The following is a 27,539-nucleotide window of genomic DNA, read 5'->3' as shown; positions in this document are numbered from 1 at the left end:
TGAAGATATATATGCAAAACAATATATAATATAAATATATAATATATATAAACATGTATATATAACATATAATCTGATTTGCCGTTTAATTTTTATGTTTTGATAATACTTAATAAAAATAAAATCCTTTCTACAAATAAAAACGGAAAAACAGTATTAGCCAATTTCTTCCTTACAAAAATATATTTACAGAAAAGATAGCAGCTATATTGCTGATAATCAGAAATTTCTGTGAAACTTATGCCAACTAAAATTAAATTTTTCCCGATGTTGGCAAGCTGTTACAACATATAAAGAGAATAAAAAAAGTATTTTGTGTGATCGATAAGAACCACATATTCAGTGGACAGTATATATACTAATTAAGCATATTAACTAATTATTCCATGATTAATTGCTCTATAAGTAGACAATTGGTCGACTGATGCATTAAGTTTTAAGTACACTTTCATAACCGGGATAGATAAGGCATGGCTATGCTCTGTTCTTAAGTAAGCGCAGAACGATACGCAATACTGGTTGTTCTATTATAATCGTTAATTAAAGGTCAACTTTGTTTATAGATCCACGTTCGTCACTATAAAGCTCGCGCTCGAATAGATTACATCCATCCAAAGTCAGGTTCCATGGCGCGTGGCTCGCCTAGGCTCGTTACAAATTCGGCTCTTAAAATGGTAAAAAAACAGGCTAAAACCGCGATTCTACGGCGCCGCGGCGCATAGAGGCTTGCCGAGCCATGACGAGCCTTGACAAGCAACGCACCGTGAGACCCTGACTTAATAGAATTTAGCATTTTAATGCTATTTGATACCATCTCCGTATTTATACAACGCTTATCATTGTAAAAGTAAATGCTCTGCATGTCTCCATTAAACTTTCAGTCTCATTAGCATCTACCTGTATGCGGAACATACGGATCCAACATACACTGTAGGCCGCTTCAAAATTCGTTTGTTTCAAAACAGGAATGCGATCATGCACAACCTGTATGGAAGCATTCCAGTGTAAAATAGAAGAAATTCTTTTCATCTTTTGTTAGATTAATGCGTCCTAATTACGAAGAATGCAATCCCCTCACCAAGTACTAATGTCGCTATAGATTTTACACATCTGTCGTTTCCTTTTTTTCCTAATCTTTTTTGCTCTGCGATTATTTATTATATCCGATTCCCTAAGCTTATGGACCCTATAAGCGTGGAATCTGAAAAGAAAATAGAGGTCTGATTACAATTCTGCAGCAATTACCAACGGTTATTTAAAGCAATTTTATTTTCTTTTTATTGCAACTGAAGACTCGGTTCACTTAATTATTACTAAACTTACGGCATAATTCACTGTGCTGACAATTCAGTGATCTCCTCTCAACAATTCCATTAAAAGGTTAAACGAGCTGCCTTCTCCTTCGGCGCGTTTCGCACTGAGTAATTCTTTTCCTGCCTGACATGTTCTTTGAAGATCTGGAATTCTCAATAATAATTCACCAAATTTGGCGGGTATTTCTGGGTACCTCGCGATTGTGTATTCCTGCAGTGCTTGAAGGGCCTTTTCCTGAGAAGCTCTGACCTTCTCAGGTTCTTTTAATTCACTTGTATCGGACGTTAACAGCACGATCACCTTTTAATTTCCATGAAACAGATATAAAAAAACTAAATTAGTAATATATTCGCTATTAGTGTTGTCATAAATTTAGAAAATCAGAATTTTATTTTTATCTTTATTCAACACTCTATTTAATATAATTATCTGTCTGTATATATTGATATATTCATTTAATACAAAAGTTACTTTCAATTTCGATGCAAATATATATGAAATCAATAATTGTATTAAATGCTAAATATTATGCTAAAAATGAGGATTTTTAATATTGAAGAGGAAAAAATTACCTTCATTGCAACATATTCGTATTGGTCTACTCTCAGCCTTCGCAGATTGTCGGTAAAAGCAAGCATCCTCTCGATGCAAGTCGCTAAACCAAGCTGTTTTGCTTGTTCTAGAGTAATCGACTTGCCAAGAGACACTCTTATCTCACCGGGAGTGCTCATGCTTCGAAAACAGCAGGAGAAAAGTAGTAGTTCACACCAAGAGTTAATCAACAAACAGATTTGATCGTCGATCGAGATATTTTTAAATAATGGCAAACTCTTGCACCACTTGACAATCTTATAAAGCCGATGATCCGCGATGTTGCACAGATTAGATAAAAAGTCCGGATGCTGCGCTGAATTGCCGTTGGAATTACTGGCAATTTGAGAATTACTATTATTGGTAGTATTGCCATTTGTGGAATGTTGATCGGACGCCCCCGTTAAAGTCGAATTGGCGGGACTCGACGTCTCTCCCCTTCTGTTATTAGTGTCGACATTGTTAGAATCATTCGACGAACATTCCACAGCACCTCCATTGTTTCCTGTACCAATGCCAATCGCGGTTCCAGTTCCGCTAGGCACCGGACCACTTCCGAGTCCACCGAGCATACTGTCACCACCGGTATTCCTTACACTTCCAAGTATTCCTCCACTGCCGCCCATCCGATCATTGTCGTTGTAATGCCAAAGATGTTCCACATCCATGATGTCTTGCAAAAGTTGAGGTACTTGCATCTTATGAGAATGATTTGAATGATACCTAATGGAATAATGATGCTCGCTACCAACCGGTGCTGGGCTGCAATTGCCCGCCGTCGTTAATTTTTCACTAGTCATACCACCAGCAGGACTACCAACGAGATTTGCTGGCAGAGTATAGGTACACTGATAAGTGCTTCTACCACCTCTTGTACGATCCTCTCTGATCGCCTCGAGTTTCATACCCATATTGAGACACTTCTCGAAGCGACAGGCTGGGCACTTCTTCCTCGTGGCCACTGTGACCGGACAACCTGCTCCTCTAAGGCACACATAGTTCTTACGATTCTGGACGGTGCGCTTGAAGAATCCCTTGCACGATTCACAAGAAAAGATGCCGTAATGGAAGCCACTTATCTTGTCACCGCAAATCGGGCAAGGACTGTTTATCAGTTGTTGCCTGGTAGAGATACCCGACGGCGCTGAGGGTATCCTACAGTCTTCCTGATCCTCCGCAACGGGATGACCGTCCGGCGACAATTCCGAGCCTGGTACGGAAGAGGACGAGTAATGATGTGCGGGAATTGCAGATGAAGCTGGTAGATGCAGCGGACTACCTTGCGCAACTTGATGCTGATGATGTTGTGAATGCGAATGTGGATGTCTCGGCTGCTGGACGGGTGAATGCGTAGGCGGGCTAAGCGAGCCGTAACTGTAACAGCTACTGGAAGCGTCAGAGTTGTTCCTTGAAAGCGAATGCGACAGCGACAGAGATAACGAGGAAGTTGAATTGTTGAAGCTGTGTCGAGAGAGGGACAACGATGAGGAGGGTATCGGACTACCCGCTCCTAGGGCGGAGTGTCGTGCCGCGTGAGGACTTTGTGTTGGTGAACTAAAGACGCTATACGCAGAATGAATGGCGGAATCTGGTGACGGCACCTACGACAGTTTGAGAGTTAAAATGTATATGCATATATATTAAACATGTCGACGTATCAATCTATTAGATTGACGTGTTAGTAAGATACTTGGCTGTACTAGCTTACCTGTGATCTAGTATGACTGTGTTTAGTTAGATGATGTCGCGGATTGAGAACAGGACTGTGATTGGGCGTTGAGTTATTGTATCCACCGAGAAGTTTGCCTACGAGAAGTGGTAGATCGCTCTGTTGAGTCTGTTCGAGGTTTTCGATACCACGTTGTTGTTGTTGCTGTTGCTGCAATTGTTGATTGTGCGTTATGGGTAAGCCACCGTCGTGAAAGGATCCTAATGTAAAACCTGGGCTAGATCGAAAATCCGGTTCCGATTTAATAGGAAACTTTTGTTCCATGGGCCCAGGACTCGTACTACATACTTGAACTCCTTCCATAGACGTTTCCTCGTTGTGGTCCTAAAGTCAACAGTTAATTAAAATGTTAAAAATGTACATGCACAATTCTATATACATTTTTAACTTCTATAATTATATAATTAAAGTAAAAATATTTATTAAATAAATGTTTAAAGTAAATTTATATTCAAAGTTTGAGATTTTCACAGAGATTATAATATAAATGGCAAAACAGATCGATACTGATTGTGTCTTTCTTGTATCTCTGCAATCAGGTTTCATTATTAGCTTTTACTTTTTATTTTATCTGCAATATTCTCAATTAATTTTTTAATTAATAGTAAAAGAATATAAGTATATTTAATACTTTTAAATCAGTAAACAATCATATTTTTTGCAATTACGTTCACGATTCTTCAAAAATTTATATAAATACTCTTTTTAAACATCAATATTTGGAGTTGGTAACACTCCATTTCTCTGTGTATAAAAGTGTTATACAAGCGTTGTACACTTTCCTTTCACTGCCTATCTTAGCCTTAAATAAATATATTTATCGGTCAAACTTGGTTTAAGGAGATATTCTAGTTGTCGGTAAAAAAAGATCGATTTTTTTCAATCAGTTTTTCAATCTTTACAATATTAAGAATAAATCAGTGAAACAATTTAATGAAATTTGAATAGTTTAACGTTGTTTTCACATGTTGAAGAACACGGTGTATGAGCTAAACAAAGCTTTAAATGCGTTTATCTCAAATCCATATTTTTCAATCTTGTCCCATATTTTGCTCAGAAACTACTAAACCGATCGACTTCTGCCTTGAAACAAAATAATCGTGACATTTATAGTTAGAAATAGGATTTTTTTAAATATCTTGATAAGTTTTTTATAACTTGTAAAAGTTTAAGAAATTTTGCAAAATTCCATTGTTCATTTTTAGTTGTTTGTCATTTTGTTCAACATTTCGATAAATTATTTATTCTAGTTCTAACAATAGCATATTTGTGTAGATTAAAATAAATCTTGGCTTAAGATCAGCACGAAGAATGCAAACCTGGATAGTATAAACAGAAATTTTCGAAATTACATTATATTTATAAATAATATCTCTATTTTAATAATAATTTCTACATTATTTCTATATATTAATACCTAATTTCTATCTCTTTTAATTATAACCTCTATATTTAGCAATACTGCTTTCAGTTTCAGAACAAAAAATTCGTAAAAATAGGCTCTTTAAAATGGTCCTTCAAACTAGAATACCTTCTTAATGCAATTCAATAAGCCTAACCTGATTAGTAATTGTATTGGAAGACATTTCTTGGTCCGACAGTTCACCCTCCCACGACATAGGCCTCTCGGGCTGCTGTTGCGAATTGTCATCGCAGCATCCTCCACCGTCGCCATTTGCATCTCCGTCGCCGATCTTGTCGCCATTCTGATTAGCCGATATATCGCGTTTTTTCTTCGAACGTAGATTGACACCCCTAAAGTCGATCTTGCTAATCTCGCCGTCGCTATCCTCGGGATCATCGATGTCGGCCGCATTCGCAGCGAGAATGCCGCCGATTCCGATGCCGATACTATGCGGCCCCGTATTCGTGCAGATTCCACTTGTCGGAACGGCATTCGCGTTTCCGCATCCCAGTACCGAGGTCGATACCACCGACACCGTCACGCCGTTCTGTCCCCCGAGATATTTACATAGCCCTTTTCCTGAAAATCACAGTTGCATGGCATTACGTGTAGTCAAAGGTACTACAAATTTTACCACTTTCCGAAAAAAGCTTATGAAAACAAATTATCTAACCAATCTAATTTTAATATCAACGCAAAATTTTGTAAGTAAAAATTTTCTTAAAATTATTATAATATATAGATTAGCGTCAATCATTATTGCTATTAAAATTAATCAAAATCACTTCTTTACTGTAACGTGTCAAATATGCAATAAATTAGAGGACTCTATTAATACTTGAATAGCATCATATTCCTAACACATGATATCAAACGAATATCGTACAAATATACATACGCTATTATGATATTGTACGAATATTCGTATATCTTAGAATATTTTAGAAAATTTATGCGATATTTTGTGCCGTTGAAGATATTAAAAAGAATATTTCGAACACTCGCTTTGCGTTCGCTGCATTAAAGGAATCTTATAGGTCGAGAGTAATACCGTCATGCATTTCTTGATTGGGCGGTACGTTAATAGTGGTGACGGACACGTTTTTCCCCGTTTCTGTGGAACGACTTGGGCTCATCGTGCAGGACACGCCGATGCAAGACGATGGGCAACAAGTCGCGGACGAGTTGGTCGAGGTGGAGGAGCTCGTAGAGGACGAGCTGGACGCGGAGCAGGAGACAGAGACGGACGCTGAACCCGTCGCCGAAGTGGGAGTCGACGAGGTTGACAGTGAGGCGGTCGCCGACGATTTCCAAGACTGCGTGCTTGGCCACCAGGTCGAATCTGAACCGGGCCCTGGCCCTGGGCCCTCGCTGGGCCCGTTTTGCTCCGACATTCTCAGCTGGTTACGCTGCTGCAAGCTCGCGATACGACTCGTGGCCTCTCGATCTTCGCGAAAGCGTACAGCATCCTTACGGCAGGGCCCCCTTATTGTCGTCTCTGCGAATTATCGGGAGCTACGTCTGAGTGTACACTATCGATGCCGATTTCACGCTCCCTCCGTATCGCTGAAAAAGAAAAAAAAAGAACGAATACAGTTCTTGTGTGTTTACGCAAATCTTTCATCACTATGCCTAACATTTTATTCGCGATATCTTTCACGTTGAGAAATAGCTCGAAACAAATCAGTGTTTACTATACACTGCTCCCTATCACTGTTATCATATCGCTTAATCATCAATCTGACGCAACAATATTAAGTGTAATTAACGAAACTGTTTATCATTTTATCATAATCGCTCATTGAAAAAATTGACACTAATCTTGATCGATGTTTGGATGATCAGAGCAACCTTTCATCTTCTTAAATAGAATTTTGCGTGCGCAAAATTCAGACAGGAATTTTATATCTCGAGATCCGATTATCAAATTCCTGGATATACTTTCCAATTCATAGTTTACGCAATAACGCAGGGTTTCGCAAGGAAGCAGAATTGCTTCGGCTTAGAAATAACCAAGTGTCGAATCGATGAATTTCTCGCACGATCGTACGCCGAAAATCCAGCCACACGATTAGACACGATTTCGCGAGCGCTGACACACAGTCAAGTATCTTTCTCTCTCTCTCTCTCTCTCTTTCTCTCTCTTGTCTGCAAGGTTACGTCGATGGCCGTGCCGCAAGGCCGGCCCACTTCCGGTCCCGCGGAACCGCCGAACGACCTTCGCGCGCGGAAACACACGCGCGTTCACTCACGCCCGCACATGGCGCGAATGCGTGCGGGAGGAGTGCTCGGCCGATCACGCGACACAGATGTACAGGAAGCGATCCGTCATTGAAAAAAATAAAGATCGACGTGTGTGTCCGCGTCGCGGGTCGTAGCTCTTCCCGAGCGATGATCGTTCCCGATCGGCACTTGATTGGAACGGCAATCGGTACGGCCGCGGCTACTTAGATCCGTTAAGTTCGCTATCGGTCCCTTTTCAAACTGAGCAGAGCTATTGCAAAATCGTTCATTTAGGTCACACGCTCTGAAGCGTAAACCGCTCGGATAATTAAAATAATTTACGCAACTAGCGTATACGCGCCGCGTCGTGTGTATAAAGAACCTGCGTGTAACTTGCGAGCACCATATATTAACGATTAACACTTTGCAATCCGTTGACGTGTCCTCGAAAGAAGTAACTCAGCTCTCGCTGTTTCACGATTTTTGCGCTGTTATGTAAAGTGTTCTGTTGGTTAGATCTATAATAAGTCTACAATAAGGAGTTTGTATCAGAAATAGACCTTTCCTTGATAAATATTTAATTTATCTATACTCTTCGACTTCTGAGTTTATAACAAAGTTTTGAAAGACTTTTGAATTTATTTAAAGTATTGATATAGTCCTAAATTATGAATAAAGACGTCTTCTCAGAATTAATATAAAAAAATGGATTTAGAAAAGTACCCTATTGAACTCAATTCATCAGGAATTTATTCACTTTTTAATTCCTATCAGGTAATATAAGAAAATTATTTGTACTCTTTGTATACTGAGGGAGAAGTTACAAAATTGTATTAGAATAATAAATGTTTATTCAAATAGTACTAATGAAATATTTATTAAATGTAATAAATATGTATTTATTTAGTACAAGAATAGTACACTAATTTAAGTATTATTTTTTCTTACGTAGTAAATATTCATGACGTATTGTAATTAAATATTTCATTAGTACTAAACAAATAATTATTAAAATTTAGGAATTTTTTCTCTCATAATCAATGTAAAGTTAGACGAATAGAACAGTTTTAAACCAGGCAATTATCTACAAAATTTATATTGACGATGATGTGAGATATTAAGTTTCTTTCAATTTTAAAGCGACAATTTTTATGCAATTGTCTTTTTTGCTATAGAAGGTAAAATGAGTTACAAAAGAAATAATATGCAGCAACCCCTTAAAAAATTCTATTTATTTATTATTTAGGCATCGTGACCCAACGAGCCACCGCGGTCGGTGGTATCTCGTTCACATGCAGGAGTGCACGGCTACGATGCACCAAATAACGCGGTAACCGTACTCTCGTACTCGTGCGGTCTTGCCGGGCTAGTTATCGCGAGGTTCAAACGAAACGCATCGGCGCGGCGTGGCGCGGCGACGGCAATGCCTCGAGGAGTAACGTAACAACGTTAGTTACGAGCGGGACGGGCGAAGCCGGAGCGGTCGAGCATATCGGAGAGACCGGTGTACGCTCTCTCTCTCTCTCTCTCTCTCTTGCTCTCTTCGTCGCGATACCGCGCGGAGTGTCGTCCTGGCGGCTGGCACCCGCGTCGCCTCGCGCCGCCCCGCTTGCATCAGGCGGTAGCGGCGGCGGCAGGTAGCCCCTCGCGGGCGCGAGTGCAGGTCGCATACCGACCGGCGCACATACGGAGCCGGTCTACGTTTTCGGAAACGAGCGTACACGCTGAGCGAGTGCGAGCGTATAAGAAACGCGCTCGCGCCCACTCTTCTCTCTCTTCCTCTTATCTTATATTTGAGCGAATGTGAATCGGAAAGAAGCGATAGGAGATAGTATACGCGCGGTAGTAGAGTACGCACATGCCGAGTGTCGCTCTATCCCCCCGAGTCGCCGCGTCTCCTCTACTACCATCTACCACTTGGGAACTAACGCGAGCGTGCGCGCGCGAGCGCGATAGTTACGACGTCGGCGGTAAGTTCAAGGCCCTCCGCGACCGCCCTACCCGGCTCCTATGCACCTTCGGGGTCACGTGACGCAGCTCAAGGTCTTCTCTCCCCACTTCGGGAGCGTCGCGGTCGTGCCGCGGCCGTACCGCACCGCACCGCACCGCACCGCACCGCACCGCACCGAACTGCAGCTCGAGGCGAGTCGGACCGGGCCTGGGCTGGAACGGAGCCGGGCCACGCTATCGTTGCACCGGTGCACGGTGCGGCGACGCTAATGCACTCCTTTCCGACCGCCGCCACCGCCAATCTTAACTATCGTCGTCGTCGTCGTCGTCGTCGTCGTCTCGCGTCTTCGTCTTCGTCTTCGTCGGCGGCGGCGGCGGCAGCGGTGGCCAAGGCGGCGGTTAGCCGTAGGTGACGACAAACGATGACTACGACGATGGAATCTTGTGCCGCCTCCTCCTCCTCCTCCTCCTCCTCCTCCTCCTCCTCCTCCTCCTCTTCCTTCTCTTTCTCCTTCCACTCCTCCTCCGCCTCTTTCTCCTCCTGCTCCTCCTTATTCTTGTGCATCGAGATACGGACTCGGGCAGTGACATCGCGTAAGGACGGTCGGAGGAAGCGTCGGCTCGCCGAGAGCCGAGAAAACGCCGCCGCCGCCGCCGCCGCCGCCGCCGCTGGCTGCCTGCTTCGACAGGTAGGCGCACGAGCGAGCGAGCCGCTTTGACGTCCTTTGTGCCCTTTACTACGTCGCTTTGTCGCGGGCCCATTTGTGTCGGACCGTTGTCCGACACAATAGGAAAAGACAAGTATCGCCATTGGCAATTGCCGCGACGCTTTAAAATGTAACATATAGCGGTAAGCAGCCGTCGTAATCGCCACCGTTAAGATAAATGCTTTTGTTTGTCGAATCCGACTGTACGGAGATACGCGATGTGTTCCCACAGCGCGCTCTCTTTTACTCTCCAAAGTAATAGCTTCGAGAAAAATTAATCGATTACAATTTGCTATAAACTTTCTGTGCCCTTTGTTACGTTTAAACAAGTAACGAAGAAAATATCAAGGGGGGATAAAAAAATGAGTCACGGAAGAGAGCGACAACCGTAAATGCAGTTAGCGAAATCCTCTTGGCTAACTCCTACGTACGTTCTCCGTAAGCCGATTTTCTGTCCCGCGCGTTGCACCTTATCCTCTTTTTTTTTTGCAGCGAATCAGCAGCAAGCTCATTATAAAATGTGCAAGTTGTCCGTGGGATCTCCTCATTTTACTCGGCCGTATGATATCCGTTTTGTCTGACATAGCAGGCTTGCGAACAAAGCATCGTCCTCCGCACCGCGATAACACGATCGGGCTTTATCATACGCGAAATGATGATAGTCCAAGTGCCGTACTACCGATGGACACTGTCCCGACAAAAATACAAACGTTTTTCTGAAAAACGTCTGTTGATAGCTGAATACGGTACTCGAAATTTTCTGAAACCGTAGCGTAAAATGTCAATCGTTATTATTAATTGAATATAATTAATTGTATTACAACACGAAAGGGACAATTTTGCTGAAATGCAGATCCGAAAATAATTATGTTGGAAAATTATGTTAAATAATTTATATTAGACGCTATTAAACTGATTGCTAGAATGTTAAAACTTGCAGCAGTATCATCATCCTGGTCAATAATTATTTTGATAGTCCAACATTAAGTTATTTTCCGATCTGTATCTAGCTAAATTTTTAGCTAGATACTACGGTAAAATTATTCTTTCCGTAAATGATTATAACTTGCGAAACAGATGATATACGTGTACGACTTCATAATTCGAAACTATTAATTTTTGAAAAATATCAGCCATAATCAAAACTACTCAATAAATCAGCTATAATAATGCACAACGAGCTATAAATTCGTCAAGAATGAAACCTCGTTCCTTAATCTTATTTTAAATGGCATTTAAAGAGAAATCTGACAGACGCATGTGTACGTATGTATTACATAAAGTTTTCTAAAATATTATTGGCTAAAGTTCACAATATTTGCAAATGTATAAAGATTCTCTCATATAATGTTAAAACTATCTTTTATTAAAAATATATCGGACATATGATTTCTGCAAAATAAATAAAATTGGGAAATGTGCTAATATTAACACTTCAAATAAACTGTGCACATGTGAAAATTGTATAAATAAGATATTTTTATTTAATATCATATTCTTGTATTTTATTTACTCTATTTATTATTAAAAATTATTAAATTACTTTTTACAACATTAAGAAAATCTCAATTTTTTAATGTAAGTACTTCCAAATATTCAAAATGTTTTATGCAAAGTTTTATTGTGATTGTTTAATTATTTTGTAAATAAACAAATAAATTTTATTTATTTTACAGAAATGATCTCTGCGTCGCAATAAAACTTTACATAAACGTCATCTAGAATATTTAAATAAAGTGCTTAAATAAAAGAATTCAGATTTTTATTTATATTTTTATTAAAGCACATGTTTACTTCTTATTAAAATAACTTATTATCCAGATAGAAAATTGCCGTCAAATTTTAAAATGCAATATAAATTAATCTGTAATTTTTTCATAATTTTCTTAACGTTTCGAGAAATGTCCTACATATCGTTAACAACATTTCTTTTTTATGGAAACGAGCAACGCGCCTATGTTAACGGGCGTAAGGTTATTTACCGTCGAAGCCTTTAGTCAATGACCGTTCGATCGGTGCCGTTTCTTGACATCGGCAGCGGGGCGGACGGGCGGGCGGGCGGACGCCTCGTCTCGCGGCGCGGCTCGGCGCTGCGCGGAGAGCAACGCGACAGTGGTTGCGCGTGATGCACGCGCGGTGCCTAGCTTCCTCCTATCTTGACACGAGGCTGCAGCAGGCGGCATGGCAGGTGACGCGGAAGAGGGATCGACGACCTACGGAATATACGGCGGCTCTATTTTAAGCGGGTCGCGAACAGAGTCCCCGATCGGCAGCCCCGCGGAATGACCGTGAAAGACGTGGCGCGGCGCGTCGCGTCGCGCTGCCCTGTTTGTCTCTGTTCGTATGCCATTACGTTAAACCTTCTCGTCCTCGACGTGGAAACGCACCGGTCAAGTGTAACATTCGCGTGCAACGAGTTGGATGCCAAAATGGCATGATTGCTCGCGCGTTTCAGTCCTCAGACTATCGAGCAATTTGCACGCTTGATCGTCAAACATAGCCAATTCTATTTTTAGGAGCATTAACCAAAAATTCACTAAAATTAGATTAAATATATTCCTATATAGGACATTTAGAATTTCATGAAATACTTTGTTAGCTTCTATGTACAAATTTACTTCCTGCTTTATAAGACAGCAAATTAATAATAACAAGGTACGAGAATTTTTTGGAAGATAAATTATATTATAATATGAAAATTCTCCTATATACATTTTTTGCTAAAATTCTTATTGTGAATTCTTTAGCATTAGATTCATATTTAATATCATGAAAGGCAGATAAACTATCAGTATTATTCTATATATGCACTTTTGTTTAAATCCAGACATTTTTTTTAATTTTGATATCTGCCAAATTGAACTATTTTGAATTTATCAATTATTTGTTTTTTAAATATTCCTTTTAAGATTTGAAAATCCTAATGATATATTTAATTTTGGTTACAATAAAACTCTTCTAACACGTATCATTACAGTCCAACCATGTAGTTATAATGTGACAAAGTATGTGAAAATAGCTCATTTTTGCAACTTTAAGCGCAAATTTCTCAAAATTATAACGTAACGCAATTTGAAAAGCGGATTCTTATTTTGCATCTAAAAAAAACTACAAGAAATGATTAGTCTCATTTTGGTGTTAAAAAAGTTATTTTTTTGTTATGTAATATTTTTGCGTCAATTATTCCATACATTTAATTATAAAATAAAATTTAATTAACTATACAATTATTAAATACATTTTTCTTATTAACCGCGTGCCGATACGGGTTAACAAACTTGAAACGCAATCATAAATTGAAGCTAGCAATATCTCAAATTAAATTGATCATCAATTTTTCGTTCAAATATTGTATTTTTATAGGACAGGTGTCATGCATCAAATAAATTAAATTGATGTCTAGATACACCTTAATATAAAACATTTTAACAAAAGGATAATGTATAATATATCAAGCTATTACTACATTTAAGTAGTATCAAACTCCGAAGGTTTAGTATTATGAAAGTGGGCGTCGCCCATATTTCACTGTCATCGTAAACGTATGTACTACATTCCATCGCGATATTCTTAATGCATACTCTATTAGTTGCTTTCAAAAGTACGATGGGCGCGTCTTGAAAGTTTACGATGATTTATATGAAAATTGAAAATATTTCCTGGTAAAGATATTTTCATTTGCACATTGCAACTGTCCAAACTTATTAGGTTGGCAAAAAAAGCACATGTCGTTTCGTTTTGTTCTTTATGCAAATGGAAGTTTTTGCTTTGTATGAAAAAATGCCTTTTATTTACATAAAAAGGAGAACGACATGACTTTTTTTTCAATCTAATATTAATATCCGTTATAGAATCTTACTTTATTTTTACCACGCAGATTTTAATGTTTTTTAAATGCGAACGATTAACAAAAGAATTTCATAAAAAATGAAAGCGTTAAAAATAGAAGATAATTAAGCTCTTTAGCTGACGTTCTCTCGTGGACTACTACTACATCGTGTTTTATCAAATAAGTTTTTTTCCACGATATCGATCAAACGGTCAATTTCTACTAGGCAATTTCTTATTTAACGACAAGTGCGAGGGACAGCCGATCGTGTGAATCCCGTGCGAGTGCCTTGCGCACGAAATAAAACGGTATCTCGAACTGGAGTAGTTTTCCTCGACTATAACATGCACAGCGTTCCCGCCGTTCCATTTCTCGGAGTCTTTTAACGCGATAGTCGACGTCTGTAAACGTCTTGGTTTATTCCGGAGGCGATCCGCGCCTTCCACAGATCTTTACAGCGTCGCATATCACGAGATAATTTGTAGCGGAGGAAAAATATTCAAGATACGAAAGATACGTGCCTTACACGACATACTTCCCACGTAATTTGTCGAGCATTGACTTTTAATTGTGTCCATGACTATTCTTAAGTAATCTATCTGTTTAACAAATTTTTAATTAAAATCTCTTTTATGAGTTCATTTTAGTTAAATCTTAAAAGAAGAGTATACATAACCAAGTTGATAAACTATATTTAAATATATTTAAATAATTATATAATTATATAAAAATATATTATAAATATATTTTTGATAAAACATTTTTTTCTACCTTTAAAATCATATTAAATATTAAACATCAAAATTTAAAGAATCTATTCGAATCTTATTAAAATATTTATATATCTCGAAGCTGTATAATACATTCGCGGATCTCCTTGATTTTGTCAGTATACTGAGAAAAAAAATATCTTACTCTCTAAATTTTTTGGAGTGGAATTTCATCTAAAAGAGTGGAATTTCACTCTAAAAATGTGAAAATTCTGCCACTCTTTATCAAGACTGGCAGGATTTTCACACTTTTAGAGTGGGATTCCACTCCAAAGATTTTAGAGAGTACAACAAAAAAACTCTTACTGAACACAAAAAAATTATTTACTCGACGGATAGCTTATTTACTTGCAATCAAATTAAAAATTTAGTTTTAAAAAAATGTATTTTTTTTTCATTAAAAAAATTTTTCTCTTGGCGTATAAATATAAAAGAATCCCCGAAGTTCAACAAGACTTTGGCATTCCCGCCGCAAAGCTTTTGGCAAGAGTAACCCAGCTTGACGTTTCCGCGATTGCCTCACGATTACGATTCGGATTTGTATCTCGCGGTAGCTTTGCGTCATCGCTACCTAACGCTCGCCTGTAGCTCGGCTTTCGTGGCGGTATTCCGCGAAAACTCCCGCGTGTCTCCTGCGGTCGTGCATGTCCTCGCTCGCGCTCGCCGCGGAATCCTTCTCCTTCTGTCTCCGAAGTCGAAGGTAGTAGGCGAGCGTTTTCCTTTCACCCGGGCCAGAGCGTGTGCCTTGTCAAGCGCGGTGCCCGGTCGGGCCCCGCGAGCGCATATCTTCGACATCTCGCGAATGCACGCGCGAGCGTGAGAGCGTGTACGCGAGAGGGACAGCCGGGGCGGGGCGGCGGCAGCGGCGGTCTGGCCTGGGTGTCGATTAAAATTATTACTGCCGACGGTGGGGCATTTTTGAGCGGCATCGAAAACCGGTTCACAATCGCGCAGCTACCGGCCTCGCGCGCTCGCGCGCTGCTCGTATGTACATACACGCGCGTTTTCGCAGCGCGACAACGACCGGCACACGTTCCCCGGAAACCGGTGGTAATCGATAGCCGGGGATATTCGGGTATTCGGGGGAAAATTCGACTTCTTGGAGGGGAGGGGAAACAGTACTCGCGTGCAAAGCGATTTGCGGGACACGCGTCTCTAGTTTCGATGTTGGCGTATCCGGATAAAAATGATCTCGCGATGTGCAATAGCAAAGATTAAACAGCGTCGTTAGCACAAACACGCAATTCAGAAATGCAATAAACAAACACAAAGCGCTCTAAGAACACAAAGTATAAATTCTCGAATGATATATAGATATCAGATCGCGACTAATATTGATTAGTACAATAAAACTGTGATATACTACGTATAATTGTGAGTCATACGTACAAGATAAAGTAACGTTTTGAAATGAAAAAGTGATTCAATGATAATGTTCTTTTGCAAGCAGTTGCAAAATGATTCTTTTGCATATTTTCCGAAAACCACATTTCACACAATAAAATTCATCTTTACAATTAATTTATGCTGTCTTAATGATTTTTTTTTTAATATTTTGAAGATCACACTATTGGAGCAATAAAAATTAATTTTAATGATTAATTTGCATAATTATTTACATTAATTAATCGTGAAAATGTATTTTATGATTAATACATTTTTTAGGCGTATAATACATTTCTAAGTATTTATAGCAACAAGTGACACGATGGAGAGATTATCTCTTAAAAAAAGTAAAGTTGTTAGATTAATAGAGATTGGTAGAATTCTTGCAGTTAATCCACATGTATCTCTCCAAGAGCGGAAATTATCCACGTGTGTCGTGATTAAGATATAAGTACACTCAGATCGAATTGCCACGTCGGCTCGCATTGGGTTGGCTGTACTCCAGCCTCCGTTACTGAAAGAATGCCGCACCGAATGTAACAGAGAACGGCAGATCGCACAACAATCAGTGCGGACGAACGCAGTAGCGTAGCAAGAATTGTCAACGAGCTAACTGCCGACTTTTTTATTAATATCTCATAGGATAAGATATCAAACAGGATCAACGCAGCAGACAATTGCTTTATATATAAAATTGCAAGTCATAAATTATTAAGAGCAATCGAGTAAATATGTCAACTATTTTCTACAATTTCACAACTTTTCTAGAACTTGATTTCTTTTATAATCGACATCCTGCCGCGACCGCGAAGTGTATCAACACACTTGGATTAAAAACGTGTCGATTGAAAGCTGATCTTAATGCTCAATAATAATTTTCTAGATGAATTGATGTACACATTCGATTGAATTTCTTCAGTTCAAATGTATTTAAGTTAAATATAGATACATATGTTAAATATATGATTGCTTAAACTGAAGTTCAAGTATTTTGTGTATTTAAGTGAAATGCATAAATACTTGGACTAAAAACATTTAATCAGGTTAAAAAAATCAAGTCAAGTTAATGACTTTTTTCTCAATGTACATTTACAAGTTTCCTCTGCGCGCTGCACGTTTGCCGAATTTTAAAACGTACCTGTTGAGTAAAACCGGAAATGTAATATCACGAAATTAATTGCTAATCAATTTAATAATTTTGATGCATCTCTACTACCTCTCTCCCCTTAATTCGAAAACTAAAGAACTATTTATTTGTTACAAGTTATCAGTAGTAAAAGTGAAACGTCTCCGATTTATTATTAGCGCCATTAAGTAATTTCTGTTTCGATATTTTTCTTAGGAAAAAAAAAAAAAAAAATCGCATACCACTGCAGTAGCATCGCAGCGAGTTAACGAAATTGAAGAGCGTTTCCTAAAAATATCCCTTCGTCTAGAAATAGTCGGCAGCAGTTCGACATTCTTGATCCCAAATTTCTTTTGCTTCCCAGCGTATGGCGTAAACAGTTTTCCACGCCGTAACGCGACTTAATGACCGGTGTATCGTTTTAAGAATACAGCGATACAGAGATTGCGAGGAACTGCCACGTAGCCAGATCGAAACAATGCAGCACCGAAACCGGTATTCAACGGTCGCGACCAACAGAGATACAGTTTCCCCTCTTTTTCCCCGCGTGCACGCGCGGTGTGCGGCAAAAGAAAAATTTTACGGCCGCATTCGTTGCGTCGGTCGTGATATCCCGTCGGCATATCCCAGCTGCCTCGTTTCGCGCGCGTTCCGTAACCGTCGACCTTTGGAGAACAAGAGGCGTTCAGACGACGTGTACAGCTGCTAAGGTGATTCCGGACAAGAGCCTTGGCTCAAAGCGTTTTTCCAGTCGGAGGTATGAGCACGCGTGGGAAGAGCCCGCGTTTTATGGTCGCGATATAGCGGATTGTCTCGCGTCATTCGTCTAACATTACCTCCCTCGGATGTCGCGAGGCGGAATAAGGTCGCTCGCGTTACGCCGCGCTGAAGCGTAAATTAATTAAAACGTAAAACCGCGAGGCTGATTACGCGCGCGTCGCAAGAAAATACTCGAGACCTCCGAGGTGAGCACGCGACATTTGAGCGTCCAGCGAGGTTTACGGATCTCGTCCTATACATTTTCCTCGGAATTCAGGAATGAGGTAACAGGATTTCGTAGAATTATAAATAGAGCCGTTTTCTCTAAGTTTTTTTTTTCGATGAATCGACGCGAAGGATTAAGCTTAAAATGACACTTAATATACCAGAATCATCATTTTCCAAGTATTGTACATTAATCAGATACTACACCCGGAAATGATTTATGTTCAAATTGATGAAATCGTTTCTTTAAATTGGTTAGTTTAAGTTGAAGTGAAAATATCTTTGCAGAAAATAAAAATTAATTTGATTTCAACAAATAACGCTTTTTTACAAATAAATAAATTATTTATTTAATGTAAACAAATAGTTAAACTTAATTCAAAGAAAGTACTGATAAAAATGTAAGAAATAATTTAGTTGTTCTGATTTTAAAAATGGATTTCTTCCGTTTAAAAAAACAAGATTTGCGTTGTACTCTCTAAAATTTTTGGAGTGGAATTTCATCTAAAAGAGTGGAATTCCACTCTAAAAGTGTGAAAATCCTGCCACTCTTTATCAAGACTGACAGGATTTTCACACTTTTAGAGTGGGATTCCACTCCAAAGAATTTAGAGAGTACAATCAAATTATTTCTTTAATTCTAATAAAAAGAACAATCAAAAGATTTCTTCAAATTAAAGAAATTTTCTTCAACCGTATAGCAATGCACACATTTTTTTGCTCAAAGATTGATTTCCATAGTTGATTCTTATTTCAAAACTGTCTCAAGTAATTTCTTAAGATGCTTATACGGCTCTCTGATTGATTGATGATATCTTAAGATGGTACTTACGATGATCTTAAATATCAGAACGGACTATGACTTCCGGTCAAAGAAACCTTTCTCTGACAATAGTCTACGCAAGCACTATACTGAAAGAAAGAATATTTTAAAACAAAAGAATTTTACTTGGCAAAAAAAAATATTTACTCAGTGGATCTTAATGGCATATTTACTTACAGTGAAGTTAAAAATTTGTATAAATGAAATAAAGAACTAATTTTTAATCAAGTATTTTTTTCTTGCTGTTTTACAAAAAGAACTTACTGTTAAATTATTTTTATATTCAAGATAATCAGATTTTTTAATCTAATTGTAAGTAAACAATTTAATTAAGTTCAATAATATTATTAGCTCATTTGTAAAATCATTATTTAAATGTGAAAAATGTAATAATACAAAATTATATACTTAAAGTAATATGTCTGTATACTTAAGAGTAAGTATTTTTATTGAACAGGACAAATAAATGCTTGCATCAAAATATAGATATGGTTTTAAGAAAATGTATTTTTTTTTATTAAAAAAAATTTCTTTGCAGCGTAATTAATCCACAAATTAACAGAACATATTTGATCGAGAATTGGATCGACAAACGAACTTTTGACTTCTTCAATATAATTTATCGCAATCATTTTTTTGCCAAGTCTGCTTGATTTCGCGTAACACCATCCGGTTGAAAGATTGCATGTCTGATCGTTGAAAAATAGGCAACTGAATAACGCGAAATGGAGCCGATAATCAGCCAACACTCTCACGATTTTACGCCGAAAAGTGACGCGGCGCAAGGCGACGAACGGTAGGGATCGAAGAGAAGATGATCGTTCTCGAGTGGAAACGAGTGATCGAGGTGCGGCTGCCGCGAGAAAGGTACATCAATATTCATAAGTTGCGCTAGGCTTATCCGCGTTGTTTCAAGGATCCAGGGAGTTTCCAGCGCGCGCGCTTCGTTCCTTCCTCTTCCCTCGCCCGCCCTTCACGCACATTCACGGCGTTTTTCTTTCCTCGTACGCGGACACACGTACACGCGTACACGTCCGTCGTACGCATAACCGCGTCGACACGCACGCACGGAGACCCATCGGGCGTAAAGGACATTTACGCCCGTGTGTCCGATACACACAGAAGCTGCTGCACACATCGGTGCCGCAGGTACATACGTGCGTACATACATGCATACGTGACGGGCGTATGAATGCGTGCACGTACCGTGCGTGCACGCGCAGCGCGTACGCTGCAGCCGGCACGATAAGATCGTACCGAAGGTGCTTGCGCAATCTAGAGTATAGCGATTACCCGGAGAGAGACACGCTCGCGAATGGATAGACCCGTTGTCGCCGTCGCCGTCGTCGTCGTCGCCGCTGCCGCCGCCGTCGCCGCCGCCACTGGGACGAGCTTTTACTCACACGCCACTGAACAGGGATATACGCCAAGAATACCCAATACCGCGGTAGACGGGTCCACGTCACTCAACACCCAGAGGTCAACAGGCAGCCGCGACGTCCACGGTTATGAATTTATTCAAGTATTATTCCCACAGATATACCGTTGATCAGACCTTTTCGCTGACTGAATTAATGCTAATCTGAGGTCGACTAATTAACCTTCCTTCTTTTCCATACGATATGCTAGATGGAGAGTATTTTTTTTTATTTTTTTTTTTTTTCAAATAAAAGATACTCTCGATCGTTAGTCTGATTTGATCTCGTTTACACTCGTATCATTGCAAATAATAAACTCTATAATATTGCATTCGTATCGGTAGCACGATATCTATGTAGAAATCAAGAACTGATGTTTTCTAAACGATGCCCACGTACAAGAATGACGTACACGTCGCCAGATTTCCCGAGAGCTAATTTATTAAACTGACAGCGCACAGGTGATTTTTCGTTGCGCGAACGCGGGCGTGCAGCAATGCCGAGAGTATCTCCGATTTCTTTTCACGTCAGCTGTAACGAGTGATGTTTCCTTATGTAAGCCTGTAGGCTTACAGACTACTACGTAATCGCTATTTATTTTTATCTAGGAAAATTGTAATATCATAAGATCGTATTGGTTAATCGCCATAATTATCAATGCCGATGAATCGATCCTTAAAGGTTTACGTCACCCCGGTAGATTGTACAAAGAATCTTATTTATTTTACACCTGTGTGAGCGAGACTTTGGTGCGTAATCTTTTTCAAATTAAGAATAATTTTTTTAAACAATATATTCATTGAAAGGATGTAGTACTCTTGATCAGGTATCCGTTGGAAAAGATTTTTTAAAGGAAAATTCTGTTAGTAAATATAAAAACTAGAAAAAATAAAATTCTGTTGCGCGTTTCCGTCTTTAGAACTCAACTAATCAAAGTTTACACTCGGAGAAAAATTTCTTCGATTAAAAAAACATTTGTCTGAATCAAAGAAATTTGTGCAATGCTGCACGGTTAAAGAAAAGTTTCTTGGATTTGAAGGAATTTTTTGATTCTTTTATAATTAAAGAAATAGTTCGGTTGTATAACGTATAATCTTTTTTTAAATAAAAGAAATATATTTTTGAAAATAGAACAATTATTTCTTATATTTCTGTCAGTACTTTTTTTGAATTAAAAAATCATGTGTTTAAATTAAATAAATAATTTGAACAAATAATTTATTTACCTTACTTTTTTTTACTTCAAAAAATGGGCAAAATAATTTTATTTCTTGAAATCAAATAAATTTTTATTTTTAATTTAAAAAACCCAAGCTATAAAGAAACGATTTCATCAACTTAAATATAACTATTTCTCTGGGTTTATCAATATCGACGCTAGAGAGAGGCTTGTCTTCGTAATTTTTGGTAGGAAAAACTCGTATCGAGATTTTTCGTGAAATACTTGAGAGAGTTCGCTTGAGTGAGCCGCTTCTAGAGTTCACGAAGATCCTTAAGAAGTATCCTGCATATCGCGAAATCGCATCTCGTTGTGAAACACATTTTACCTGCGCGGATCGAATCGATCCTTCGCGTAAATCGTAGTTCGGAAAAGGAGAGAACGCGCGCCGCAACGGCGTGTCGGTGAGGTAAATATAGTTTTACTTGGCACGCGAGTCTAACGACCACCAAACGCAGAGAAAGTTCTTCTAAGCGTTCCGTGACCTTTCGTATCATTCCGGCGGCACGGAAAAAACAGCGGTCAAACGAGGGTGCAACGTGCGGACTTTCGCCGTTTCACTCGCACCGGCGCGGCGGCGCGGCGCAGACCGAAACCGCGCAAATCCGACGTGTATACGTAATACCTAAACGCAATACGCACGTTGTAACGTTTAATCTAATCGGCCGCGCGTTCTTTTCCCGCCGAAGGACGTTGGCGCGATTCATCCTGTCGCGCGCTTTGCGAGCTTTGCAATATACGCGACGCGATAACTCGCCAGTAAAAGTAGACTTGTGCCGCACAAATGAACGGGATTAGAAGAACAATTGTCGAAAGAAATCGCTTCGAGATTCAGCGATAGATTCGAGCGGTTGTCTATGATTATATGACAACCACCGTTTTTCGAAATTTTATAACGCAAGATCGAGTACACGTCTCGATGGCATTTTTCCGGATAAGAAAAAAAGAGAGGCTCCCGAGAAGTAACGTTACACACGTTCGGTTATTAGCGCCGGCCAGGTCGGACAACTTCGGGACACCCTGTATACCAGGATACGACGAGGCGAAAGGCGAGTACGACGCGCGGAGTGTTCTATCGCGCGGAGCGCGATGTAGGTGGAGCCGTCAAGGTGGAGCGCTCGATCTCGGGCCATCGGAGACGAGAGGAGACGCGACGCGGTGCGACGCGGCGCGACGCGCGTCGGGTCGGGTCGGGTCGGCGAGTCGTCTCTCGTCGTCGCGGTCGCGATCAGGCCGCGAATGGATTACGATTACGCCGATACCATTGTCGCGAGACGCGATCGCTCCGCCGACACGGCCGCGCGATACGCTCGTAATACCGCTACGGGCTAACGCCCGTCCCGTCCATACGTTCCCGTTTCATTTTCTCTCCGCTCGAGACCCGAGCGTGCGAGCGAGCGAGCGAGCGAGCGAGCGAAAGATTTTTCTCGTCCTCGCTCTCCGCGCTCCGTCTCGTTCTCCCTTCTCTCTGTCTTTCTTGTTCTCTTCTCTTCCGTGGCTCCTTCAATCGCCGCCAAAGTCCGCCGAGCTTGACGCGCTCTTACGATTTCTCGGGTCGCGCGTTCTCGGTCACTTAATTCTCCTACCTTCAGAGACGCCCGCTCGACGATTCGGCGGCGATTTCGTGTCCGCGCGCGCACGCTGCGAGAGAAAGGAGAGGAGGGCCCGAGCACTCCGAACGAGACGCGTCGCGATGAGACGAGATCGGGATCGGGATCGGGAGAAAGACAGAAAGAGAGAACGAAGAGAGAGAGAGAGAGAGAGGAGGAAGAAGAGGAGGGCGGCACTCGCGGTTCGTAAGAATCAGTGGTGCCCCGCCGTGATAAAGTGTCTTTTCAGCCCATAAATCTTGAGGATTATGAATGCTCGCGTTATCTCTAATTAAGGCTGCACATACGCAAACAATCCGAATATAAATAAAGCAAATTTTACCGACAAATTCTTTCGTGAATTCGGAGATAACTTTTTCGAGACGAGAATCAACGATCGCCTTAAAAACTTCGACATCTTGTAAAGTATGAATGTATCAATCGAATCGATAGTTTGTGCATATATACGTGGAGAGAATAATTTTAACGCAGCATCTAAAAATTTATTGCAGCTGGATATAGATCAGAAAATAATTTTACGTTGGACCAAAATGATTACGTAGAACGCAGTATTGCTTCAAACAGTTTTGACGTTCTAGCAACCAAGTTGAACATCCTATACAATTTTTTAAATGATTCAATATAATTATTTTTACATCCGTATTTCAGCGAAATTGTTCTTTCCATGTACATACTCGTTAAAATCGGAATCAGTGAAATCTTACTGATTTCAATGCTATATTTGTAATTATATCAATCAGTGATATATGCACCGTATTTCAGTGATAATACACTGAATTCCGATTAATGAGAGTACGCCCCTCTCCACTCTCTTAAACGGAATCACTGAAAGACAGTGAATAGTCATTAACGCATACAGTTATAAAAATAGCGTTGCAAATCCAGGAATAATGTCCTGATTCCAATTTATGTTCAGTTCCACCAATGTAGATTAATTTCAAACTCAGTTTAATTTACTTTTTATCTTGTTTTTAATTCTTAGAACAAGAAAAAGATAAGGAGTAAGTTAAGCTGAGATAATCTGCATTGATGAAAATGGGCATTGAAGAGTACCAAGCGTACGTCTCTAATTTTTCAAAGAACAAACTCGTACATCAATATTCAGAATTCGAGTTTATTGAATACGATGATACGCAGTTTCGCGCCGATACAAAAGTTAGAAAAAAAAAAAATGCTAAAACATATACTTTCTTGCGCAAATTCAAATATACCTTTTGCTCACTATTTTTTTACTGCTGCATGTTATGTATATTTTCATACGTTTTATTTACCATTTTCAATTTATAATGTATTTTCGGTTAGTACAAATGTAACCCTCCATAGTCCAATCGGGGATTTGAAGACCTAGTCGAATTTTCATTTTTGAATTATTCTACCTCTGGATTTAAATTATGACCTGTTCTGCCTCTGCAATTTCGACACATTAAAAAAAAAAAGAAAAACGTTTCAGATTAATCAAACACTTGTGAAAACATATGAAGAGTGTATCAGAATGTTTTTAAATTTTTTATAGCTCGAAAATCTTTTAAAAAATACTATCAGGCATCCGGTTGATTTAAGAAAGCAACGAAAAAATTAGACCACGGAGGGTTAACGACCGATACAAGCGAGGCTTTAACCGATAAAAACTAAGTTACAAAGAAACAAACTTACATAACTCTCTCGTATAAAAAGAATATGAGAAATATGTTAAATCGTGGAATTTCCTCTCGCTCGCGGAGGAGGAGGAATCGTCGCGCGTTGAGCGTCACTGGTCCATAGAGTATCGTGCAGTGCGCCTGTAGTAGGGAACACGATGGACGAGAGCGCGCGGGGGAAGGCGGGACACGTGGACGTGGAGAAGGGGCAGGGGAAGGGGGGCTCAAGGCCGGTCGCGCTGTCATGCCAGAAAGCCTGCGCGCCGAAATATCAACAAGCCTTTTCTCTACTCCGGGAGCTGCTGGCACGCTCCGATGCGCCGATCGTCGTCGTTGATCGCGCGAGTGCGCGCGCGCGCGTGCGCCTTTCTCGAAGGGAAATCATGCGTTAGTCCAAAGACTAACTACGATGAGGAAAACTACTGTGTAAAGTGTCGTTTAACGTCCGCGAGAGACGGACGAGATAGGTGAGGGGAAAGAGCGTGTACGCAGCGAAAAAGAGAGCAAAGCAAAAAAAAATAAGAGATCGCACGCGTGAGTTTCGGACAGGTGGTGGCTGACAGCTGATAGCTCATGAAACCCGCATTGAGAGGTCTACGAAACTGGCTGTATACGAAAGACGCACAGACGTAGACGTAGCCAGACGCGCGAGTCAGGTACGTTACGTCCGTACGTACGTGAAGTGACGAGAAATCCCCGCACGTGGGAGAGAAAGACGGAGAACGGAGCGGCGAGCGGAGAGAGAGAGGAGAGCGCGCGCGTAATCGCGAACGGTCGCGGATGAAAATCGCCGCCAGGTGTGCGGACCCGCTCGCGTGGATCTCTCGAAACTTTGGATCGCGTCGCGGCGATCCTTTTGCTCGCGATATGCGACGTCTAACGCGAAAAAAAGTACGCGAGAAAGGGATAGGGGGAACAAAGTACGCGAGAGGGAGAAAAAGAGAGAAAGAGAAGGGTGAAGCGCGCAAAGGACGCGGCGGCGAGAAGGAAGAAGAGAGCGGGAGAGAGGGAGGGGTAGAAGCGGGAGAGGGCGGGTGCGAGGGAAGGGGGGAGGAGGAGGAGGAGCGAGGAGGAGACGCGCGAGGGGGAGGGGGGAGCCGAGGGGTCATCGGGAAACATAACCTCCGTACGTCTGTACTGTCGGAGTCGCACGGCAAGCGGACCTTAATGTATGTTACCGTCGCTCTTTTTTTTCCGAAACAAATACAAGAAGCACTCTTACCTTGTCGTCCAGTCCAAGCCGAGGCACTTTTTTTTCTCTCTTTTTATCTATCCGTCTCTCTCTCTCTCTTCGCTCGAGATCTCGCCGTGCTGACGGTGCTGATGAACGTGTCCGCGTTGTTACCGCGAGACAGCCAACTCAAAAGGAAGTTAACAACGCACTCTTGACAGTCCTTTTCACGATGACGTACGCGCGGCACCTATTCTGTCGCGCGAGCACAGCGAAGGGCGATCCGCAAGCGAGAACGTATCACGTCGCACTGGTCGCACTGTACCGATCGCACTCGCGTGTACGGGAAAAAGAGAGAGGAAAGAGAAAGAGAGAGAGAGAGAGAGAAGGAACGCGAAACGGAGAACGAAAGAAAGAGAGAGAGAGAGAGAGAGAGAGAGAAAAGGAGGAGAGGAGCGAGACGAGAAAGAGCAGAGCACCTCGCGCCGTTGCTCCCGGTGGACGCAGCTTACGACGAAGGTAAAATACGGACGGGCGAACGAACTCCGTACGGATGAACGCGAGCGAACGCGTCCGTGTCGCACACGCGCGCCTCTTCTCGCGCGTCACGTTACAACAACGGCGAGGCGAGTTACAAACTCGCGAGAGAGCGGCCACGGGCGGTCACGGGTAGCCACTACACAGGCACGGGCCACCTCCGACTCTCCGCTGTTACTCCGGCTGGTGGCACCTCCGCCGCACACCACGAGTTCGCGCTCGACTGTCTCTCTCTTTCTGTCTTTTTTTCCCCCTCTCTCCCACCCTCCCTCTCTCCCGTTTCGCTCTCTCGCCGCCGTGGACCTTCCGTGTGTGTGGAGTTGTACCTGCGTTTCTCTCACCCTCTCTCCCTCTGCCTTTCATTCTCTCTCTCTCTCCTCGCTCGCTCGCTCGCTCCTCCGCGAGTGCGTTCTCCCCTCCTCCTTCTCTCGTGCCTTCTGTCCACCCCCTCCCTCGTCTTCCTTCACTCGCTCTCTTTCACTCTTTCTTTCTCTTTCTCTCGCACGGGTGACCGTGCGCGTCGCGAAGCCAATGCCGATAGTACAGTACACCGTCGCGCGATGCCGACACCGCCGACGACCGTTTCGACGCGGCGCGACGCGACGCGTCGACGTCGCGTTTGGCCGCTCGCCGGCCGACATGGCGGTCGGCCGGTTGCACGGTTACGAGCAAGCTCCGCTGGAATGTCCGGTTACGTACGTATCGTACGTTCCGCGTAACAGCGGCCGCGCCGTGTAAAAATGGAAAGTTTTCGCGATAACGCGTGTCGCATGTTCGCGATAAATTCCGTTGTCGTTATCGAATCGCCTATACGATAAACGATAACGCAAATTTCGATGAAAATTGTTACAGCGAGCCGTAACCGTTTCGCGGAACGGGAGAGCTCGCTCGGCTTCTTCGTATCGCAGAGACACTCCGATTATTCAATTCGGAAATTCTCAATTTGAAAAGGCAAACTTTGGCACGCCTTGCGTTTCATTTTCGAAAGCGAGAGAGTCCCTCTCGTCTTGTCGAGAAGAGCGCGCTATAAAGTTGATAACACAGATTACAGATTCCGATCGAGCGTGATACCCGCTTGCCTGCCGGCTCGCAACGGAAAACGCATGTTAA

General features: G+C 41.4%; 1 protein-coding gene across 3 annotated transcripts; it reads right to left on the bottom strand.

The window, feature by feature from the left end:
- Nucleotides 1–525: 525 nt before the first annotated feature.
- On the bottom strand, nucleotides 526–26,697 carry LOC105202057 (nuclear hormone receptor FTZ-F1 beta). 3 transcript variants are annotated; one of them, XM_011170429.3, is made up of 7 exons: nucleotides 25,944–26,697; nucleotides 6,091–6,605; nucleotides 5,194–5,618; nucleotides 3,614–3,958; nucleotides 1,887–3,506; nucleotides 1,324–1,614; nucleotides 526–1,201 (listed from the first exon to the last, which is right to left on the bottom strand). In XM_011170429.3, the coding sequence occupies exons 2-6, from the start codon at nucleotides 6,431–6,433 to the stop codon at nucleotides 1,348–1,350; spliced, it is 3,000 nt and encodes a 999-aa protein (XP_011168731.1). In that variant the 5' UTR covers nucleotides 6,434–6,605; nucleotides 25,944–26,697; the 3' UTR covers nucleotides 526–1,201; nucleotides 1,324–1,347. The 3 variants fall into 3 exon arrangements, with proteins under 3 accessions (XP_011168731.1, XP_039303840.1, XP_025988269.1); XM_039447906.1 differs by lacking the exon at nucleotides 25,944–26,697 and adding an exon at nucleotides 9,264–9,557; XM_026132484.2 differs by lacking the exon at nucleotides 25,944–26,697 and adding an exon at nucleotides 9,279–9,557.
- Between the last annotated feature and the right edge of the window lie 842 nt (nucleotides 26,698–27,539).

Source organism: Solenopsis invicta, chromosome 1 (genome assembly GCF_016802725.1).
Source record: "Solenopsis invicta isolate M01_SB chromosome 1, UNIL_Sinv_3.0, whole genome shotgun sequence".
NCBI classification, from domain to species: Eukaryota; Metazoa; Arthropoda; class Insecta; order Hymenoptera; family Formicidae; genus Solenopsis; species Solenopsis invicta.
This window is presented reverse-complemented; position numbering and strand designations above follow the sequence as displayed.